The sequence below is a fragment of the Telmatherina bonti genome (assembly GCF_933228915.1).
Source record: "Telmatherina bonti genome assembly, chromosome: 20".
Taxonomy (NCBI): domain Eukaryota; kingdom Metazoa; phylum Chordata; class Actinopteri; order Atheriniformes; family Telmatherinidae; genus Telmatherina; species Telmatherina bonti.
Genome location: NC_136618.1, coordinates 14,340,965 through 14,361,636, shown reverse-complemented (window position 1 = coordinate 14,361,636; position 20,672 = coordinate 14,340,965). Strand labels below are relative to the sequence as shown.

At 37.6% G+C, this 20,672-nt stretch overlaps 1 protein-coding gene across 2 annotated transcripts in view; it reads left to right on the top strand.

The window, feature by feature from the left end:
• Positions 1-20,672, top strand: part of mllt10 (MLLT10 histone lysine methyltransferase DOT1L cofactor) — a 42,492-nt gene that overhangs the window by 6,604 nt on the left and 15,216 nt on the right. For both annotated transcript variants that reach the window (XM_079259542.1, XM_079259541.1), the window contains exons 3-10: positions 3,097-3,151; positions 6,499-6,608; positions 6,721-6,824; positions 7,195-7,288; positions 14,943-15,041; positions 15,253-15,589; positions 16,337-16,555; positions 16,730-17,209. In XM_079259542.1, coding sequence (XP_079115668.1) covers positions 3,097-3,151; positions 6,499-6,608; positions 6,721-6,824; positions 7,195-7,288; positions 14,943-15,041; positions 15,253-15,589; positions 16,337-16,555; positions 16,730-17,209 — 1,498 coding nt within the window. The remainder of the gene's footprint in view (positions 1-3,096; positions 3,152-6,498; positions 6,609-6,720; positions 6,825-7,194; positions 7,289-14,942; positions 15,042-15,252; positions 15,590-16,336; positions 16,556-16,729; positions 17,210-20,672) is intronic.

The following is a 20,672-nucleotide window of genomic DNA, read 5'->3' as shown; positions in this document are numbered from 1 at the left end:
ATGGTAAATGGACTTGTACTTCTATAGTGCTTTTCTAGTCATACAGACCACTCAAAGCGCTTTACACTACTTGTCACTTTCACCCATTCACACACACACTCATTCAACACACTCATACCCCGATAGGCACATCGGGGGGCAGGTTGGGGTTCAGTGTCTTGCCCTAGGACACTTCGGCATTTCAGGGGAAGCCTGGAATCAATCCCCCAACTTACCAGTTAAAGGACAACTGCTCTTCCTCCTGAACATATGTTCATAACATATATGAATGTTTTTGTCCACACTCTTCATTGATAGAAAGTATTATCTGACAGTAAGCCAGACGGTGTTGTGGCTTCATTCTGCTCACAGAGCATTGGTGATCACCTCTTCTTCTGTCTGCAGCTGGAAGCTGGATTATGGGTGAAGACCAAGTTTCTTGTCTGATCTTTTGGACGGGGGAGGGGCTTACACAGCAGTCGCTTTCACGTTACTCACTCAAAGTCTCCAATAATACAGAAAAAGTTACTAAACTTGTTGATAGTTACTTAACCTTTTAAATTGAGTCACTAGAGAGGTCTGAAAAATTGCTAAATAAATCTCCAAAGTGTTAAGATTTTAGTGATGTCTACAGTGTGTGTCAGTGTAAGTTGTGTGCCAGGAAAAATGTGCACTGACAAATGTTTCACGATTAAATGTGTGAATGTTTTTAACCGGTTCATTTTTTACATTAATTATAGGAGTGGGAAAATCAAATAAAAAAATCGAATATGGGATTTTTTGCTCCACAATTTTAAAATGGATTTTTTGTTAAAAAAATTGATTAAAAAAAAACCAAAACGAATACAAATAGTTGATTACAAAAGTTTTGTCATTTTTATTGTTTTTATTGATTGTTTTACTTGTCTTCTTGAGTGTTATAGCAGCAGAATGATGGTCTGGCTACTGTGTTGTTTTTTCCTTATTGAAATCGAGAAAAATGACTACAAAAAAAGTTTTGTACTATTTTTTGTTGTTTTTGTCTACAAAAATCAGCAATATTGATAAATTGTGAGAATCGCAATTTAAATCGGCACCCAAAAATCTGAATCAAATCAAATCGGGACAAAAGCATATGGTCACAGCCCTAATTAATTAATCATAAATAACGTGTTAAAGTCCCACTCCAATTTGTTTTTTTTTTTTTTTGTTTTTTTGTTTTTTTTTAATTAAAGATCTGTAGAGGAAAATAGACAAAGCATTGAATTGCTTTTAGTGGTTTAAGAAGCAAATTAATTTTCTATCTCAACATGGTAAAAACAAAAACTGGCATGTAATTTGTTTTTCATTTTTAATATTTCTTTTGTAGTATCATGCTGACTAAAATATTTGGTTTGCATTTTTTACGAACTGCTGTGACAGCAGTACCTCACAATTGATCAAATGAAACGACAAGTGTGTATTGGGATTTAACAATAGCACTCTAAATAGCTGTAGTAAAGTCATTAGTGGTCATGCCAGATCAAATATTTTAAAGGGTAGGGCTAAATGATTAATTGTCTTTAAGTTGAAATCACAATTTAAAAAAACTTTTCAAATAGCAAATAACCTTTAGGTTTCAGTGTTTTGGTCACAGGTTGCATTTTTCTGTTGGCAAGTGACAACGCTCATATTTCAACTTTGCGTCTCATGTAGAGCTGCACAATATGTCGTTTGAACATTGCCATTGCAATGTACATGCATGCAATAGTCACATTGCATGTGCTGCAATGTAGGAGACAAATTGAGTTGATGTTTTCATCAATTTCAAGTGCACATGAAACATGTAATCAGGACCTGGCACGATAAAAGCAAGCAATAAAAGATAACAAAAATAGCTCTCAAATACAAAAAACCATACTTGTGACATTCACAAAACAGGTAATATCAGCAGAGGTCAGTTGTTAACAAGACATCTGTTGAAAATCCCTGCATTTTTTTCATATCACAATATATACCGGGGTTCAAAATTATAATGTCAATTTTTTTTCTGATATCCTGCAGCCCTGGTCGCATGTAGTAATCCTCCATGTTATGTTCTAAATATATTTTTCTGAGAACATGAGGCTAAAATTTAAAAGGTTAAATCACAAATCAAATCACACTATTAGCCAGTAAAATCGCAATCAGATTTTATTTTTATTTCAAAACCCTTCAGCCCTGTCCTAGCTAGTGGCTAATCTTTTTGTTTAGCTTGGATCTCATGCAGAATATGTTGTATCCCCCATTTACTCATAAAGCCAGAACCAGTCACCCTAAATAATGCACATTGTCTCCCTCATTGTAGTTCAGTTTGCTTTACAATTGTCCTATGCTATTTTTTTTCTTTACTTTTACATTTTTCTCCACTGTGTCTTTACAGTTACATGATTGCTTGCACCAAGTTCATAGATCTTCCTCTGAAGAGTAAATAAATGGCCCTTTTCTCTTTTGGTCTGGATTTGCAGAGTGAACTTGTTTTATTCATTCAAATGTTAAAACATAAGCTATGTAATCATACTGCCAGCAGTTTATAAGGCTGTGCCACTAAGGTTTCACTAAATATCAGGAATCCAATGCATTATAAGTGGCTGTTGGACTTTACTCATCTTCTCACAACACTGTCTTACAGCTTTATTACAAACTGCTGACTTAAAGCAACGGTATATGTTGTAGAGATTTGATCAGTGACACAAATATCGATTTAAAAAAAAAAAAAAAAACAGTTACTTAATACAATACAGATTCATTACTTATATTGTACCATTCCCAACTGTAATATTGTAGAAAAAACCCAAAAAACTCTACTTCTTGCATCTCTGTTAGAAGTGAGTGCCAGCTCACTTGTGAGCCAAGGATGAACTGACTCATCAAAACGAGAGCAGCAGATACAATTGCCTGAAGACTTACATGTGGTGATAGACACACTTAAAGAGAGAAATAGCCAAAAGGAGGGTAGATAGTGAGGGCATTTTTTTCTTAAAGTTTCTGGCTGTGTGCCTCAGTTCAGAAAACTGGCCAGCTCTTTTTACAAACTGTCATATACCTGCATAAGCCTCACCCTGAGTTGTTGAAGTTGACCCATTGTTCCTGATCCAATCTGTCTTTTTCTTCCCACAGAGATGTGAGCTCTGTCCCCATAAGGATGGAGCCCTCAAGAGGACAGACAACGGAGGTAGACCTAATCTCAGCTGCACACATATGCCCTCGCACACACCCACATCTGTGGTTAGCCTCTTGTGTATGTTGTCATTAATTGCATGTCACCAGCAAGTTTAAGGGCTGTGAGCGTGCTGGGAGAGTTATGTTGCTGTTTGTTGTGAGTGCTGCCTCTCTGTACCGTCCTTGCCAGTCCATGTTTTATGAGAGTGTGTGAGTGTGTGTGTATGTTTATGAGGGGGTGGGCCAGGATGGGTATAGTGCATGGCCTGTGAGGAGTCTCCTCTTTGGGTTCATTGAGAGGTCAGCTTGTTGGAGACTGTAAATATTCTGTGTGGATGTAAGTTTGTGTGTGTGTGTGTGTGTGTGTGTGTGTTTGAGTCAGTCAGAGAGAGGCACAGCTGTGGGATTGTCCAGGCCTGTAGGGAGGCATCAGGACAACACTAACACACACCGTTTTACTACTTTCTCTTTTATTTTACCCTTCCCATGACCCCTCTCTGTCTCTTCTCTTTTTCCTACCATTTTCTCCCACCATCTCTTCCCTCTACTTTTTCTGTTTTCCTGCTCTTGTCAGCTCCTTGTCACTTGTTGATCCACATAGTAGTTGCTGTTATTTCAGGTGGGACAGTAATAAAGCAGAGCAAAGGAATTTACCTGAACTAGGAGCAAAGAAAAAAACAGATCTAGAAATAAAATCTGCATTTGCCTGTTTTTGTTTTTGCCTTCTTTGGTTGTCTATCTTTGTATAATATAGAACTTGAGTTTAAACAACTTGAAACGTGAAAGGGGCCATAAATGTAATGTGCTGTGATGCAAAGAAGTTGGTAGCTCAATAGTGAATGAGAAGAAATATTACATGCCAAGCAGTAGACTGAAGTTTTTAAAGTAGTGTAATGTTGAGGTGGAGCCTTTTTTTTCATTGTGCTCCACATTACCTGTGACATTCCTGACCAAATTAACCTGAGTTAAGTCTATCAACAAAATTTAAGTTCTTTGTCTTAACGCATTGGGTGTGTAGTTAGTAAAACAATGCTTTGATTGGTTTTGGGGGCTAAGTGTGAATGCTTAGATGGAGGAGGAAGATTGCACCATTTTTATGGTCCTGTTTTATAGGCCTCTTCCAGATTCTTGGTGGGACTTCAAAACAACAACATGCCCACTTTTCACACCCACTCCACCCTTCTGTACCGCCCTCTGCCCTTCTACCCCTGTCCTGCTCATCAGGTCAAAGGCAGGTCATGGGTTCAACTGTAAGTTTAAGCCTGTTTTTGTTTCCGCTGTGGGGAAAAACAGACACCTCTAGTGTGGCAGGAGACTCCCACCTCCATTTGACCTCCTGTTCACCTCCTCCAACTCCTCAGCCCATCGTCAATTCTGCTACTGCTCTAACATTCCCGCTGTTATTCTTCTGCCCCCAGTTTGTCTTTGTTGACATGCAGCTGTGTGTGTGTGTGTGTGTGTGTGTGTGTGTGTGTGTGTGTGTGTGTGTGTGTGTGTGTGTGTGTGTGTGTGTGTGTGTGTGTGTGTGTGTGTGTGTGTGTGTGTGTGGGTGCTCATTAAACAGATGCTAAGGTGGACATACCAGTTGACAAATTAAAGTTTGTAAACTGGCTTACCAAAGTGTCATGCTTTAACAGGTGAATGTGATCAATAATGAATGCTTAGTGTAAGGGGTATGCATTATTTCTGTTTCTTTAGTTTGTAAATATTTTTATTATTTTTGTCTTTTGCTTGACATCTTATCATGGATTCAAGACACCAACAACAAAGAAAAACATTAAACGGCATTTTCTGTTTCACAGTGTGATAATATTATGTCTTCACCAATATTCAATAATACTAAGACATAATTTAGTGCACAGCAATTTCTCACACATAATTTGGTGCTGCAAGATAGGCAAGAAGATTATCATTAAGTGCCATGGTTTATTAGTTTAGTACAGATTTGTTGGAGAGTGTTACAGTTCCTGAACAAAACAAGGCTCTAAAGGAAGGAACCGGAACATGTATAGAAGAGATCACTGCAGGAGCAATGTTTAACAATTAGGTTATTAAATAAAACAAAGAGCCAAAGGAGAAGCGGGCCCTGACCGAAATAAACCAAAGGGAGCAGTCCCAAACCAGCCACACAGTAGGTCATAAGATCTGGGTTGCTCACCAAACCAGACGGATCAACTCAAAAAAGCTAAAAAAAAAAACTGAATCCCAGCTCAAACAATACCAAAAAGCAAAGTGGTGAGGTTGGTGTTGACCTCTCCTGCCAACTCATTGCCCACTCTCAGCCTTATATCCATCCCAGGGTGCCACTCCAGTTAAAGACTGCAGAAACAAAAGATATGAGAATGACACAGTTGATGAAGGTAATGTCAAACAGCTGACTATGATGAAGAGAGACATCATACTAAAGAGTCTATGCTAAAGCTTATCATTTTTAAAAATAATGGTAAAAGGTTTTGTTTTGTGTTGCACCAGCAATTAATTGGTCAATTTTAATGATTGACATTTCTATTGACCAATTTGGGTCAGGAAGAAATTTGAGCTAGTGCCCAAATACACCTTGAAATCACCAACAATTAGTGCCTAAAAAAAGTTCTTCTTATGGTTAAGCAGCATTTTGGTTTTTGGTTTTTTTTTCAGCTTGAGTATACATTTTGACCACAAAACAGCAAATTTAAGGCATACTTTTACGATTTTCTTTCTTTTGTTTGGGTGGCAGTGCTCAGAGCTCTTTAGCCTGGTTTCCTCCAGTCATTTCAATCTCCTAAAAGTTAAGATTTGTGCTTTTAAGCATGCGCATAGACTATTTTTGCTGTGTGCAACAAGAGTTAGTCAGGTATTCCAAATGCATTTCGAGTGCTGCTGTTAGAGGTCGCAATGTTACCCTGGTATAGCAGGGACTGCATATTCACGTTTGAGTTGGCTCTTTGCTACGCTAACCCCTGTTCAGTTAAGGCCGCCACACGCTCAAAATTGTTTCCAAAAGCACTTGGAGTTGCTTGGATTTGATAACCTTGGGTGTACTATGGCTGGATTTGACTTCTGTCCAACCAGCAGTAAGAACTAGCAGAGAGCTAAAACACAGAGATCAGGCTAACTGCATATAATATGTATATGTATATAATATGCCTTGTGAAGCTGTTTTTTTCTATTAATTTCTATTCTATTGTTTTAGTTGCACTGCAGTTTCTCTTATCATTAGGCCTGATCTCATCTTAAACTAAAATTCAAATGAGAGCAAATAAAACCGCACACTTTTAGTACTTTTTCGAACCATTGCCGGTGATTGATATTTCTATGCATTGTTATCAAATGTACTACTGTGCATCAGTCAGGCTGAAAGTTGTTTGTCTATCTTAACAGGCTGGGCCCATGTAGTTTGTGCCCTTTACATACCTGAGGTGGAGTTTGCTAATGTCTCAACTATGGAGCCCATAGTACTCCAGTCTGTACCACATGAGCGCTACAACAAGGTAACATCTAACTATGCATTTATAGACATCACAGAAACATGTTCAAGGTCAGAGTGTGTGGAATTAAATTTGCCTTTGAATATAAATGAGTTTTGTGTGTTTGTGTACGTAGACCTGTTACATCTGTGAAGAGCAGGGCAGAGAGAGTAAAGCAGCCACTGGCGCCTGTATGACCTGCAACAAACACGGCTGCAGACAGGCCTTCCATGTCACATGGTGAGACTTTGGCGTGTTGGGTAATTCATTGGCCAAACAAGTTTTTTTGCATGTCATGAATTATTATTGTACAGCCCATTTTTTTCAGCTATTTGGTCACATGTAAGAGCCATAGAAATGCTATAGATACTGAAATCTAATAGTATAACTGATGAAAGCAAAAAATGTGATTCTCAAAGAATCATAACCTTTTCGATTTGTCATTACTGTAAACAAGAGCTTTCGTGTTGCTTCTTTTTGAGTAGTGTTCTTTGTTAAACATACAAACCAATATAGACACATTCTTTTTTGTTGCCATGTTCAGAGCTTTGTTACAATGTCAAATAAAATCACAAGTCATATTTTTTATTTCTTTGGTCTTCCAACACAGTGCCCAGTTTGCAGGGTTGTTATGTGAGGAACAAGGCTCAGATGCAGACAATGTCAAATATTGTGGATACTGCAAATACCACCACAGCAAACTGGTAAGTGTTTGCACATAATTTTGTCATTTTCTAATGATGGCATGCTCTCTTAATAAACTAACACTCAACTGCAGTAGACACTAGATGATATGTAAAATATTTCTTAACTAACATTAAGATTTTTAGTCCTAACCAGTTTCTGCACATATTCTTTTTTGGGGTTAAGAAAGGATGATTAATCATAAAATTAATCTAATCTAAAGTATGACACCACTGTGATAGGTGGGCTGCCATACTCAAAAGGGTTTGTTGTATGCATATAACATGCATGAATGAATGTGTCTTGACATTTTTGAATTTGGGTTGAAATTAATATTTCACTGCTGTGAAATATGTGTTTTGTTCCACGAACTACAAGCAGAGGTGATATGTAGCCAAAATGTACACATACTGGTTAACTGCACTGTTAAAGGTGACCTACCATGATTTCCTCCTGTTTACTTTTTCTTTTGTCCCCATATCCCTTTTCTTCACAACCAATTGTTTCTACTCATATATTGTAACTACACCATCTATATTGGTGTTGTTTTCATAGTAAGCCCACTCCCACCTTCAGCTTCCTGTCTCTTCTGGCAGCTACTCTTACTTCCTTTCATGTACTTCCCCTTTCCCTGGATCAATTAATCCATCCCACTGTTACTTCTCTTTCTTCTCATGGTCGTTTTGATCCATCTACCTCTTTTAGTGCACCATTGTTCCTCCTCCCATTCTCATATCCCCTTTCTCTCAAATACTGTATCCTTCAGTCCCTCACATTACTTGTCTAAAGGCCTGGCTGTTTAAAAAAGGCTGAGTTATGAGGTGACATATGAGATCTGTACTGTGCTGTGGCGCTAAACAGAAATATTTAAACATTATTTGGTTTCAAATGCTTTCTATAATACATTGTAGGACATACTATGCTTCTTGCATTTTAAACTAGTTTATCAGCAGAAACACTAGTTTTGATGCATACATTTTCTGCTCAGTGACAGATTACAATTTATATTGTCCACGGTTCAAGTCCTCTCTTTTCTGTTTTCAATTAAATGCAGCTTGCTTAGAATAGCTGACCATTGCCGGATTTAATGTATATAAAAGGCAGCTAGTTAACATGTAGAGAGAGATGTTTTGACTACATAAATTCACTAAAGAGATAACCTGTTGTGCGTCTTTCAATTGACTACACTCTGTTACACATGTCTGGTTGAACACAAAGCATCAGCTGGGAGCAAGAAAGCAAATGTGAATGACAAAAATGTGATTGAAGTATTATGACTTGTGAAATGATGGCTGAATGAAATAAATGACAGGTTTTATTGTGTTGCTGTGCACAAACACACATGCATACACCATTTGCAATGTTAACGAATGCTGATGGAAAGACTCATGCTGTTGCATTGATCACATTGATCGTGTATGAATTGCTTTGGATGTTGAGACATAATGTCTGGGACTGTATGATGACAGGAATGTAAAAGAGGGAATTAATGGTGAAGAAAGCAATGTTGATGGCTAACTGGGTTTCTTGAAATATGGCTGTATGGATGTTTGCAGCACATGGAATTTGACTCATTTTAGTCAGTAAATTTAGTTTGAAATTTTGATTATTCTTGTTTTGGCTTATCTATAGAAAATTTCATTTTGGACAGATTTATCACTGAGACCTATGTCACTATTGTAAATGCATTTTAAGGATACATCGGTTTTGTGTTTTTCAGGTTTGGATGTATCTTCTTGGCTTATTCAGTGATAAAAGTTTAAAAAGGGATTAAATGATGTGTGTGTTTATATTCTTGTGATTGTTTGACACCTCATTAAGTGTGTAAGGTTGCATCTCGATATCAGTTATAGATAAATAATCTTTGCTTCTGAGTTGAGGCTTAGGTGAATACAGCTCTTGATCAGTGTACATTGGCAATTTGCTTGTAATTTAAGGATCAGTTTATCACTATGGCAACAGATACTTTTGAGCAAAATCCACCTACCTGCCTGTTGCTCAGACCAATGACAAAAACTACTTAAAGATGTATCAGTAGTTGTCTAAATTTCAGTTTGGGCAAAGAAGATTTAAAACAACAAGAAAGCTGATGGTTGTTACTCTAATGGTTAAATTAATCCTAAAAGAAATGTCCTTTGTTTATTTTAAAATCTGACTACCCATTACCATAAAGACTTTTTTTTTTTTTTTTTTAAGATAAAAATTAATTTCTTTTTTTTTTTTTTTTTTTTACTTAGTAGTACCTATTTTTGTACTTGCCACTTTTGTAGTAAAACCTCATCGCTGTTTATTGATTGATTTTAAAATTTGAGTTATTCCTGAGTTCAGTCTCTTCGTTTTTTGGTTCAGGTGGTATTTTTTTCTTCATAGTACTTTTTGGTCAACATTTAGCCCTCTTTCAGGACTTCCATCCAGTAACTTGGAGTTCCTCTTTACTTTTTAGCGAAGGAGCAGGGGCCGTGGTAGTAGGTCTCAAAGCTTAAGTGACTCTTCTTCTCATTGTATGGATAGACTCCCAGACCAGGACAAGAAGGTAAGACAGTCCTCAGATCTTACCCTCCTCTTGCCTCCCATCCACAATTGTAACTCCACCAGAAACATGAAATATATTTTCACACCATGGAGGGACAGGCTAACGAGCTATAAAACATTTTTTGTTTATTTAAGATGAAGACTTGGAAAAAAGCTGAAAAAAGGACGAGTGGAAATGGAAATCTTTTTCATGTGTCTGCAAGTCTATTTTATTCGTTGTTACTTACTCAAAGCCTCAGAGAAAGTCTACTCTGGGTCATGGACATAACTTTTAAGTCAGTTCCTTTTAAAAGAATAAGACTGATATAGTTTCGAATTGATGAAGGACCTTGAATCAAACACATTTTTAAAAAGTGGAATCCATGTTTTAGATATTATTAATTTTGTATCCTGTTAACAATTGGGGAAAAAATAATTTAATGTCCAAGTGAGAGCTGAAATTGTATTTTTTTTTATATCCAGCATAAGCTTTTTTTTTGGATGAAAATTTAGCTGCTGGAATGACTGCAGCCTGTCATTGATTGCCACCTTAAATGAATATTACATTAGTGTGACCTAATACGTCATGCCTGTTGGGTAATCATGTAATCTCAGACTGTGTGAAATCTGAATTTGCAGGATGTGTCAAATGATCTGTTCCACTTCTTGGTTTTAGTGATTGTGCTCTTGCCACAGCACAGGTCAGAGCCCAAACTGAATTTTCTCTGTGTGCCAATTAAATTAAACCTGTGACACAAAATAAAATTTCTGCACACTTTGCATTGGTAGATGAAGGTATTTGGATAGCTCAGTATTGAAAAACGACTTCCTTTACAGTTGAGCAGTTATCCTCTCCGTGTCATTTATTGTCCTCAACAAAGTGTCCAACAGTATGTCCTGTTTGGATGTCACTTAAAAAATGCATCTGTCTTTGCTCGTTAGACAGTCATCACTGGGAATTAGTCTACAGTAAATAGCCTTAATGGAATATCGACTGTTTGGCATGTCTGTCAGCTTCAGTACTGCTGGATGTCTAAAAAGTACATAGGAGCAAACAGAGAGCTTTCAATGAGTAAAAAGAGGAAATTTTAAGTGTAATGCGCATGTATCTTACTGTGTGAAGATATCGACATTAATGTTATAGTGTAAACAAATACATTCTTTATTACTAACCATCATCGCAGTGGAATCCACTGAAATATTCACGAAGTTATAGCAAAGTCTGTAGTTGCATTGCAGTTCTTCCAATACGAAATTAATTTAATCTGTGCTCAGGTGTTTTTTTCATTTATGTTGTAATTAAAATTTTATTTCACTGTCAACAATAGTGGCTACATCAAAAGAAAGTGGTTAGCCACGAAATGTAAGATTTGCATCCAGCTTTTTAAAAGCAGTGAATGTAGACAGAGTATTGGGTATTTTGTTAGAGACACTTGATACCAGAAAAGCTTGTTATTCTTTGAGCCCCTTTGTTTTGCTTTTGAATTAAAGTTGTAGTTTGTTTTCGAAAGAAAAAAATTAAATGTAATGAGCTATTTTACATCGTGCTCAGTTTTGGTTTGTTGTTTTCAGAATAGGAATTAAAGTTTTTAATTTTCCTTCATTTTGTCTGACACTGCCAGCCATTGGCTAAGTTATGTGTAAGTTGATTTCTACTAGTCGGGCTCACCGCCCTGGGTTTTTCTAATACAGCCTGATTTGCATTAGAGCTTTCCCCTCCTCTTTTTCTCCATTCTTGAGTTAGAGATCAGTAGGCTCAGCTTTTTTTGTTTATCTGTCAGCACACACATTTGCAATGTGGTTTGAATGCTCAACTGTATACCCACCTCATGTCAGAGCCTGCAGTCAACCTACAGCAGGAGCTAAAAGAACCCCACACTGGCTTCTTAGAAAACGGCCTGCAGGAAACACACATCCATCCCTACGTACACAAAATAGCTGGTCAGAAATCTTGCAGGAAGCTGCACAGGGGAATTCCTGCCAGGCTAGCGCGGATTATTTTCTCTTTTACTTCCTGTTGCCCCCTTGTCCTCCTGAGACGACTGAGTTGAACGGTGATGTGTTTACAATACAGTTGCTTCAGATGGTATATTTTCTTTCCACAACTGGTATAAGAAATGTATTCTTTAGTAATGTGCTCTTTTGTATTGTTTTGTTGAAGTTTTTTGTTGTTGTTGATGTTGCTTGATGTTACAGCACTGATACAGCATGATAAGCTTATGCACGCCCACCCCTCAACATCATGCAAGGACCCTCCGACGTAGCCTCTGATTGTGTCAGACCTTAACATTCTTGTTTATCCTTAACCAGCTAACCTACCATCTATCTACCCGTGACCACCAGCAATAAATACAAACCAGTAAACCAGTCACAGGATGTGTTAAAATGATGTGATTGATCAATTCAAGAGTTGAATTGATCAATATTATATCAATTTAGAAAAGCATCAAGTCAGATTTAGTTCTGGACTCTTCTTTAGTAAAAGATCTGTTTCTCTTTGTGGTTGGTGAGTCTAGATGTTGATATTGGACACTGAATTAAAAAAATAATTAACTTACTAAAGACCATTTTTAACTATTTATTAAGAAAATATTAAATTTTTTTTAAGAGAGTAAAGAATTTTTTTGCTAAAAGAAATTTAGAAAAAAAAGTGGTAAAATCCTGAGAAGTGAGTTTCCTTCTGAAGTTTCAGTTTTTGGCACACTGATGGGATTTCAGACCATAATCAAGCTGCTCTTTGTTAAAGGGTTTGATAAATAGATAGTATTGTCATTGTCTGCCACCGTTCATATATACCTCACATTCTCAAAGACCACTCAGACACATCAAATGATCAGGCCAGTAACGAGCAGCTAAAGGAAAAAAAAAAAAAAGAGAGTGCACTGAAAGGCCTTGTCTCTGCCTGTGTAATCAATTGAACTGATTGATAAGACGGTGTCAGAGTTATATTGTGTGTGTGTTATGTTTCCCATGCCCAGTCCTGTGGGTTCTCTGGGGTGTGTGTGTTATCCGACCCTTTCGGCTCAGCTTCTGTCCATCAACACCTACCTCTGGAATGTTAATGAAAAACAACAAGGGAATCCTGAAGACTTTACCTCTCTGTTGTCACTCTCCCTCTCTCTGTTATCTGAACTTCTGTCGGTTTCTGCGGGGGTTCATTTTCTTTTTTTTATTTATTAATTTAACTTCTTGTTGTACATCTTTCTTTGTACCAGCTGTGTACTAGGTTGTGGCGGTAAGCACGATACTTTCTCATTTTGGTTATTGGTTGATTAGTTGACCAACAGAGGAAAAACTAGCTGCCAATCAAGTGAATTGTCACTTTTTAATTGATCAAAAAATCCGCTTGTTCCTTATCTTAAAAAAAAAAAAAAGTTACTTATTTTTGTTCTCTGTTTTATTACTTATTATGCTATTTTTATTATATGCTATTTTCTAACATTGGCTTAACCAGACTGTTGCTGAAAACTTCTATGTTGTGCTGCCAATCTTACCTCCGTGCAACAAACATATTTTCTGTTGCAATCTTGCAAACATGTAAAGCTTTAGTTAAAGTCATAGTATTTAAAGATTATAACAACTTTCTGTTGGGTCCTTATACCAATCAACGAAACTGTGTATACCAAATAATTTGGCTCTGGAATGCAGTGGGAAAGTATTGAATCCTCTTTTTGTTCCTTATTAAATGACTTTGCAGTAGTTATTGGTATTTATCAGCTCTGACTTTTCTTAGGGTTGATAGGAACACATTCCTGAGTGAATGCATGGGCTCATTGTCAGTGAGGGTGCTGTGTTAAGGTCTACAAGAATTGACAAAGCTCACTTTTTCCTCTTCAGAAACACATGTTCACTGACTGATGTCTCACATGAACAGTTGGAGCTGTCAAAGTCATGATTATAAGAAATGATTGTCCAACACAGCCTGGGGGAGAAAATTTAATGCCGTACTTTCATCTTGTTGTAACTTGCAGGCGTATTCTCTTGAGAAACAGTACTAGTCACTATATGTAACACCACTTCTGTAAGTATGTTGTTGCCCTTAGATACTACTGGCATTATAAAAGAATTTGATTGGCTTGTTTTAGCACTTGTCCCAGCATTTTAATCAGATTAAGAAAAAAGAAATGATAATTATCTTTATCAAAGTATATTTTTAAATTGGAGCCATCACTCTAATTACACCTGCAGATATAACATATGCATGCTGGCAGTAGCAGAAGCCAGCTTGCAGGGAGGACACAGTGGAGCTGCTATCACCTGATTTGACTTGTGATGTCTGTTAACTGCCACTTATGGAGGAAGTCTGGCTAAACCGTCACGGGCCTCCACGATATCACTCCTCAGCAGAAGCCCTGGGGGAAAAAGGGAGGAGGAGGGGCATTTTTTTCAAGGGGTTTCATAGCTGTCATGACACAGAACATCACAAGCATGTTGAATCTCATGTAGTCTTTCAGGATCATTGCATATTTTCACCACCTATTTCCAAGAGTGTGTGTGACTGCACGTGCAATTGTGCATTTAAGGAGTGCGTGCACCTGTCTGCTCATACACATGTAGAGAGGTGTCAGAGTGTGGGACATGCATGCGAGGTGTAAATTCGCTGGCACCCATTCGCCACCTTGGGTGAGAGAGAGGGTTGGCAGTCTCAGTCTGTGTGTGCGTGCAAGAGATGTTGAGGGTGTAAATTAAGCCTTGATGGTCTAAGGAATGATATGATTGGATGAAAAGACAAGACCTTGAGTGCTTCAGCACAAGGCACTAAGATGCACTTTTCTCTATACAGCAGCATGTTAAGTTCTTTCCTTTTACCTCCCCATCTTTTATTTGATTTATTTATATTTCTATCACTCAGTTTTTGTGTGTCTCCATGATTTAATCTCAAGATGACTGTTGAAATGCAGCTATCTCTCTCTCTCTCTTCTTCTCAATCAAATACACACTTCTCTTTTGTGTTTTTAATCTACTAACTCAGAGCTTAGTTTCTTATTATTTTGACTAAATTTGGCTGTTGTCATCGTCATAGCACTTGTGATCAAGTGTTTTTCTTTATTGTTCACCTTTTTTATATTCAGTACTTTCATCAATTTTATTCCCCTCGTCCCGTCATTCAGATTGAGCAGCCTTACTAATTTTTTCTTTGTTTTTTCCCCTCTTTATATTAAGAAACACAAGGAGCGGGACAGGCACAAACCGAAACACAAGAAAGCCTCAATGGATATGTCACCCTCGCTCATCCTTCCAAACATCATGGTCCCAGACAAGGTGAAGGGTTTTTTTTTTTAAATTTCTCTGTTTAACTTTCACATTTTTCTGGCAACAACTAACTTTGTTTTACCCGTTGATATTCTGAGTCTTTTACACTTATTGTGTCTTCTGATCTTTTGTTTTTAATTATTTTCCTCTCATGATCCTGTACCTTATTTACTTTTAATCACAACTGTTTATTCTTTCCCTTCTCATGTTTACCCTCCAGAGCTACAATAGCGGCAACTCAGGGGGAGGTGTCACTTCTCTTCCAGCATCCTCGCAGAAGCGATTGGACGACAGCGCTGCCCGTTTCACAAATGCCAACTTTCAGGAAGTGTCATCGGCTCTCTCTGCCAGCGGTACCAAAGAGGGGTTGGCCGCAGACACGGGGAAGACAGCAGCTGAGGTGAAGAACAAGAAGAACACTGGTGGGGGTCACACGGTGGGACAGAGGGGTGGCCGCAAGTCTCTCACCTCCTCAGGGAAACCCCTCCCCTCCACTGTGGTCACCATGGCAACTTCTTCAACATCTGCCTCTGCTTCTACGGGGCCTTTCCATCAAGGTGAATTGATGGCAGCAAGTATTTTTATATGTTAATTTTCCAGCAGCTGGGAATTAACCCTGCAGTTAGAAAAATTGAATTGCAATGACAGATCACCTGCTGTTACGACTCACCCACTCAGAAACTGCAAAAGCAGCAGAATTACAAAATACAGCAACATAATTAAGACACAAAATAAGCAAGTAATTCCTTTGTTTTGTTGGTGTATATACAAGCGCTATGTCATCGCCTGGATTTTGTTCAAGCACCAGACTTTTGTGTGTGGCTGTGATAACAGTGTTTTGTCTCCAGTGGCCTCTGGCTCCTGTAATCTGGGGGCCTGTCTGGGAAACACACAAATAAGAGGGAAAATGCTGGGAGGTGGAGAACCAAGAGGATTCAGTGTTCACACTGAGCTAAAGTTATTCTGTTACAACCTTGAAAACCCTTTCAAGTGTTCATGTGTTAGTGTGTTTCTCGAGTATTTTTTTTCCTGAGTACTCTTCCATTTGTGCCTTTCAAAGACACCTCCTCTGATACATGCTAGGACATGGTGAGGAAGAGCTGACAGTGGGTAGACAGTTCAAGGGTAGATAAAATGCTTATCTATTAGTTGATTTTATTTCTCCCATCAGAGAGCTCTGTGGAAACTTAATTTGCCTGTGTAATTTTTTACCTCTTCTCTTCCTCTCTTTCTTCTTCATTTTATTTTTATTCCTTTGTCTTTCTTCTGTTTCCTCAATTTTTATATGCTTTTCTGTCTTTCAGGCCTGCTGTTGACCAGTGCGAGCAAGACACCCTCTGCACCTTCCTCTTCAGACTTCCTAAGTTTCTCAGATTCATCATTGCGTCCTGGTGGTGGAACTTCTTTCTCCTCACCACCATCTTTCAGTAGCTGCCTTGTGAAACCAAGCTCAGAGGGGGGAGCTTCAGAAGGAAGTTCAACTCTGTTTGGTGCGCTTATGTCCACCACGACGGCTTCTGCAGGTACCAAATTTTCATTTTTCCTGTAACTTGTTTTTATTCCATTTGCTATTTCATCACAGCAGTGGTCATTTTTTTATTGGCCAAAAAAAGATGAATAATTACAACTTAAAAACTGAAAAAAAATTGCAAAAAGATATAATTTGTATTCAGTTTTACTCCTCTTTATCATTTTAGTTGGTGGAAAGCTGTATGAGAATTCCCACAGTCACACAATGAGTGAGACACAAGGACTTGTTGGGTCCACAGCTTACAAACGACCACAGCCCTCAAGCTCAGGACTGGGGATTGGTACAGCAGCAGCTGGAGGAGGGGATGATGGGGTAAAGAAGAAAAAGAAGGGCAACTGGCGGAACAGATTTGGACCTTGTTTTACCACAGATGTAAAGCCTGCTGAGCCAGCTCCATCCCTAACTCTCCCCACATCGTCCACAGTCAGCACCTCCTCCTCCACTGCCTCTACTTCCTCATCTTCGTCCTCAACGCTCTCAGGCCGGCCAGGCTTAGTTTCCAGTAGTGGATTAGGTGTGGGAATGGGGGGAGGAACAGAAAGGGGACTGGGGGTCATGGGTGTCAGTGGTGGGATCCAGAAGTCTCCGTCACTCCTCAGGAATGGGAATCTGCAAAGCAACAGCAGCTCCACATCCACTGGCTCAGGTGAGGATGACATAGACACACAAAGAACACATTGATGCTTCACACAGGTGATTAAAATTTAGACCATTACCCTTTCAAAGGGAGAAAAACATCTCTGACTGCCAGGGTCATCTTTGTTAAGGGATTACCACCACATTTTGTGTTGCAGCAAAGCAAATTTCCAAAAATGATTAAATATCTGGGTCTTAATTACTGAGACTGAATTAATTCAAGGATTGTCAGCTAGTTATGACCTATAGGGCCTCATTGTGCTAACCAAAGTTTCATTACAGTGTTTGCAAGGAAGATAGCTCATGTATGGCATCGTTGTAGCGGTTCTCTTATAGCTCGTTCATCTTTCAGTGCTAATAAATTCAACAGAATGGTTGTAGTGCAGTGTTAACATGATGTTGAATAACAAGGATTTTCCTTGGCTTGATGTTTGCATCTGTGTGTTTGTCATCGTATGGGTCTTGCACGTGAAAGAGGTCTGTATGTTTTTTTTTTTTCACACTAATCTCTGTTGCTTGGCAACTGTCTTTATGCTTTGGAGTTCCCCTCCACCCATGGAAAAATCTGAGTTCAGTCTGCACTTACCATATCTCCCCTTTGTTCCAGAATCATCACCTTTCTGTTTCTCCCTCCATCTTTTAGCTGCTCTCACTCACCTGCAGCCTGCTCATTCCTCAAATCCTCCCTTGTCTGTGACGCATTATGCAGCTGGAGACGTATATTTGCATAATGGCAAGTACATGCAAATGAAGTATGTGCAGCAGCATGACGTGTACATGCCTATTGTAATGTGAGATGATATTGCAGATGCACAGATCAGGCTAATATCCATCACTGGTCAGTGAGATGAGATCAAAAGATTTGTGTGTGTCTTTGTCTGCTACATAGGCTGTTAATAATGACTCCTATTCTAAAGTCCTAATTCATTTTCTGTAGTGCTTGTGATTTCAAGTATTTCAAGTATAGTTGGATGACCCTTGCTTTTAACCTTCAATTGCAATCAAACAAAAGTAGACAGTACCACTTATCACTAGATGGATGGGATTGGCGCATCCACATTGCAAAGAATTAGGAATTATGTTGGTTTTCCTAAAGATAGTGTAGTTTGTAAAGAATGTTTAAAAGATTGTTAAATACAGTTGAAAGAGTAGATTTATTCAGATTACATGTACAAAATTGTATCATGATACTAATTCCTTGATCCATGCAGTCATAGTTTAATTGGCAAAGTAATGTTTATTTGCAGGCAAGGAACATTGTTGTATCGTATCTGCATCTCGGTCAACCAATATATTTGTCTCAACATAATTTTCTTGCATTTATCATCGTTTTTATTAATTATGTATCAGTGAGACAAGTTTCAGTAAAATAACAACACTGTTATCAAAAGATTTGGCCACAAAGGGGAAAAAAAGAAAATAATTGAAAGCAGAAAATTAATATGCTTGTTTTAAATTACACCAGCAGCTTTTGTTAGGACACCGAACTTGTTTGTGAGTGTGTTGCTGCACCTGTTCTGATACATTTATATATGTGTGTGTGTGTGTGTGTGTGTGTGTATATATATCTATCTATATCTATATCTATATATATATATATATATATATATATATATATATATATATATATATATATCCAATAGAAAAATTGAAAATCTGGATTTTTTGCTTCACTTTTTTTTTTTTTCCCGTAGAAAAATCCTTTTTTTTTTCTTTTTTTTTTCAAATAAATAAGATTAATGTACTATAACTTTTTTTTCATTTTTATTGTTTTTATTCATCTTTTTACTTGTCTTCTTGGGCATTATAGTAACAGAATGATGGTCTGGCTTCAGCGTCTTTGCTTTTAATCTACAAAAATTAGCAATGTCAAAAATTGTTATTATCGCAATTTAAATCAAATCAGCACCAAAAAAATCTGAATCAAATCGGGACAAAAGCATATTGTCACAGCCCTAATCCAGATAATCATTCTGGTTGCTTAAATGCACGACAAGACAAAAAAAACAACTTATATTTGTGTTTATGTGGTAACAGACAATGCTCTCTGTTTTCAGAGATATGCAAGCAGTTCATACAAAGTTGTATTTGATCCTTTGGTGGATTTATTTTTATACCCTGTTTGTTATATACAGTCTTACTTGCCTGTTACCAAATAAACTGATTCATTGTGAAGTATTTAAATCCCTCACTCTGTTTCTTTTTCTTATCATTTTAGGCATTTTACATTATTTATTAAATTATAAACAGCTTTATTATTTAAAAAAAATAAATAAATAAATAAAAAGGAAGAAAATGAACACATAGTTTCAGTATTTGATTTTCTGGTATTTGCTAATTACACACAGAGTTTAATAAAATAATGACTTTTTAAATGAACGTTTTACACTCTATTCAAAGCTTCCTTTTAATTTCCTGAGCATTAAAGCAACATGTAGTACAACTATAACATTAATTTAAATGTCGTCTTTTGTTCATAATGCAGATAATATTTTTAGAACTATTTTAAATTTCAGACACAATGTGCCTGTTTGTATTTGTTTTCTGAAGCATACTTGAATCTGTGTTTAGGTGATATTTTATACTGAAGAAGTTTTAATGAGTTGGTGGGCCAGACTGAAGTACCGGTTCTGTTTACTTTTTGTAAAAGTGGTGGTTGTGGATAATTTTGTTTGCAAGTCAAAGTCCACCTAGGCTTCTTGTGATTGTGCTCTCCCAGCAGCAGTGTTGCTGTTTCAGACCACAGCTGGTGAAAGAAGATAGGTCAAACAGCGGTGGTAATGTATGATTGTGCATCGCCTGTGTGTGTGTGTGTGTGTGTGTGTGTGTGTGTGTGTGAGAGAGACAGAGACAGACAGAAAGAGAATCATGTGTTCTTCTCTCTACTGTAAATATTTAGCTAAGGGTTAATGTAGGGCAGTAATTGGAAGGATCCTGCCGTTTGTCTCCCCCCTTCTGTCCTGTCTGCTGACTCCAGTGTGCTGATAGATAGATAGTCAGTCTGATAGATATGTGTTGGTGTATGGGAGAACCAGGGGGTTAGATTTTGGCTAGGTTAATGTTTGATGGCCATGGGGTCACCAATGGGACGGCTGAGCTAATTGAGCACAGTTGGTTTGGTGTGTGGGGGGAGGAAAAATGTTGACTGACGATGGATTTATTTAGGCCAGCTGGAGTGTACGTATACCTTGAGATGAGAATGCAGACAAGATAAATAAGTGTTTATTGCAGTTTATTATCATCAAAAGAGAGAGGAAGTTGTGAAAAAAGCTACATTTTCTGAGAACAGGATTTAATTTAAATATCAAATTAAACATTAAGCATTATAAAACCTCAATTTCTCCTTTTATTTATTCATAAACTTTTTACATAAACACTGCTTTGATTTTTGTAATTTCCACCATCAGGTTACAATATGTGGAAGAAAAAAAAAAACAAAAACACATTTTTATATAAAAAATTACTCATTTAAT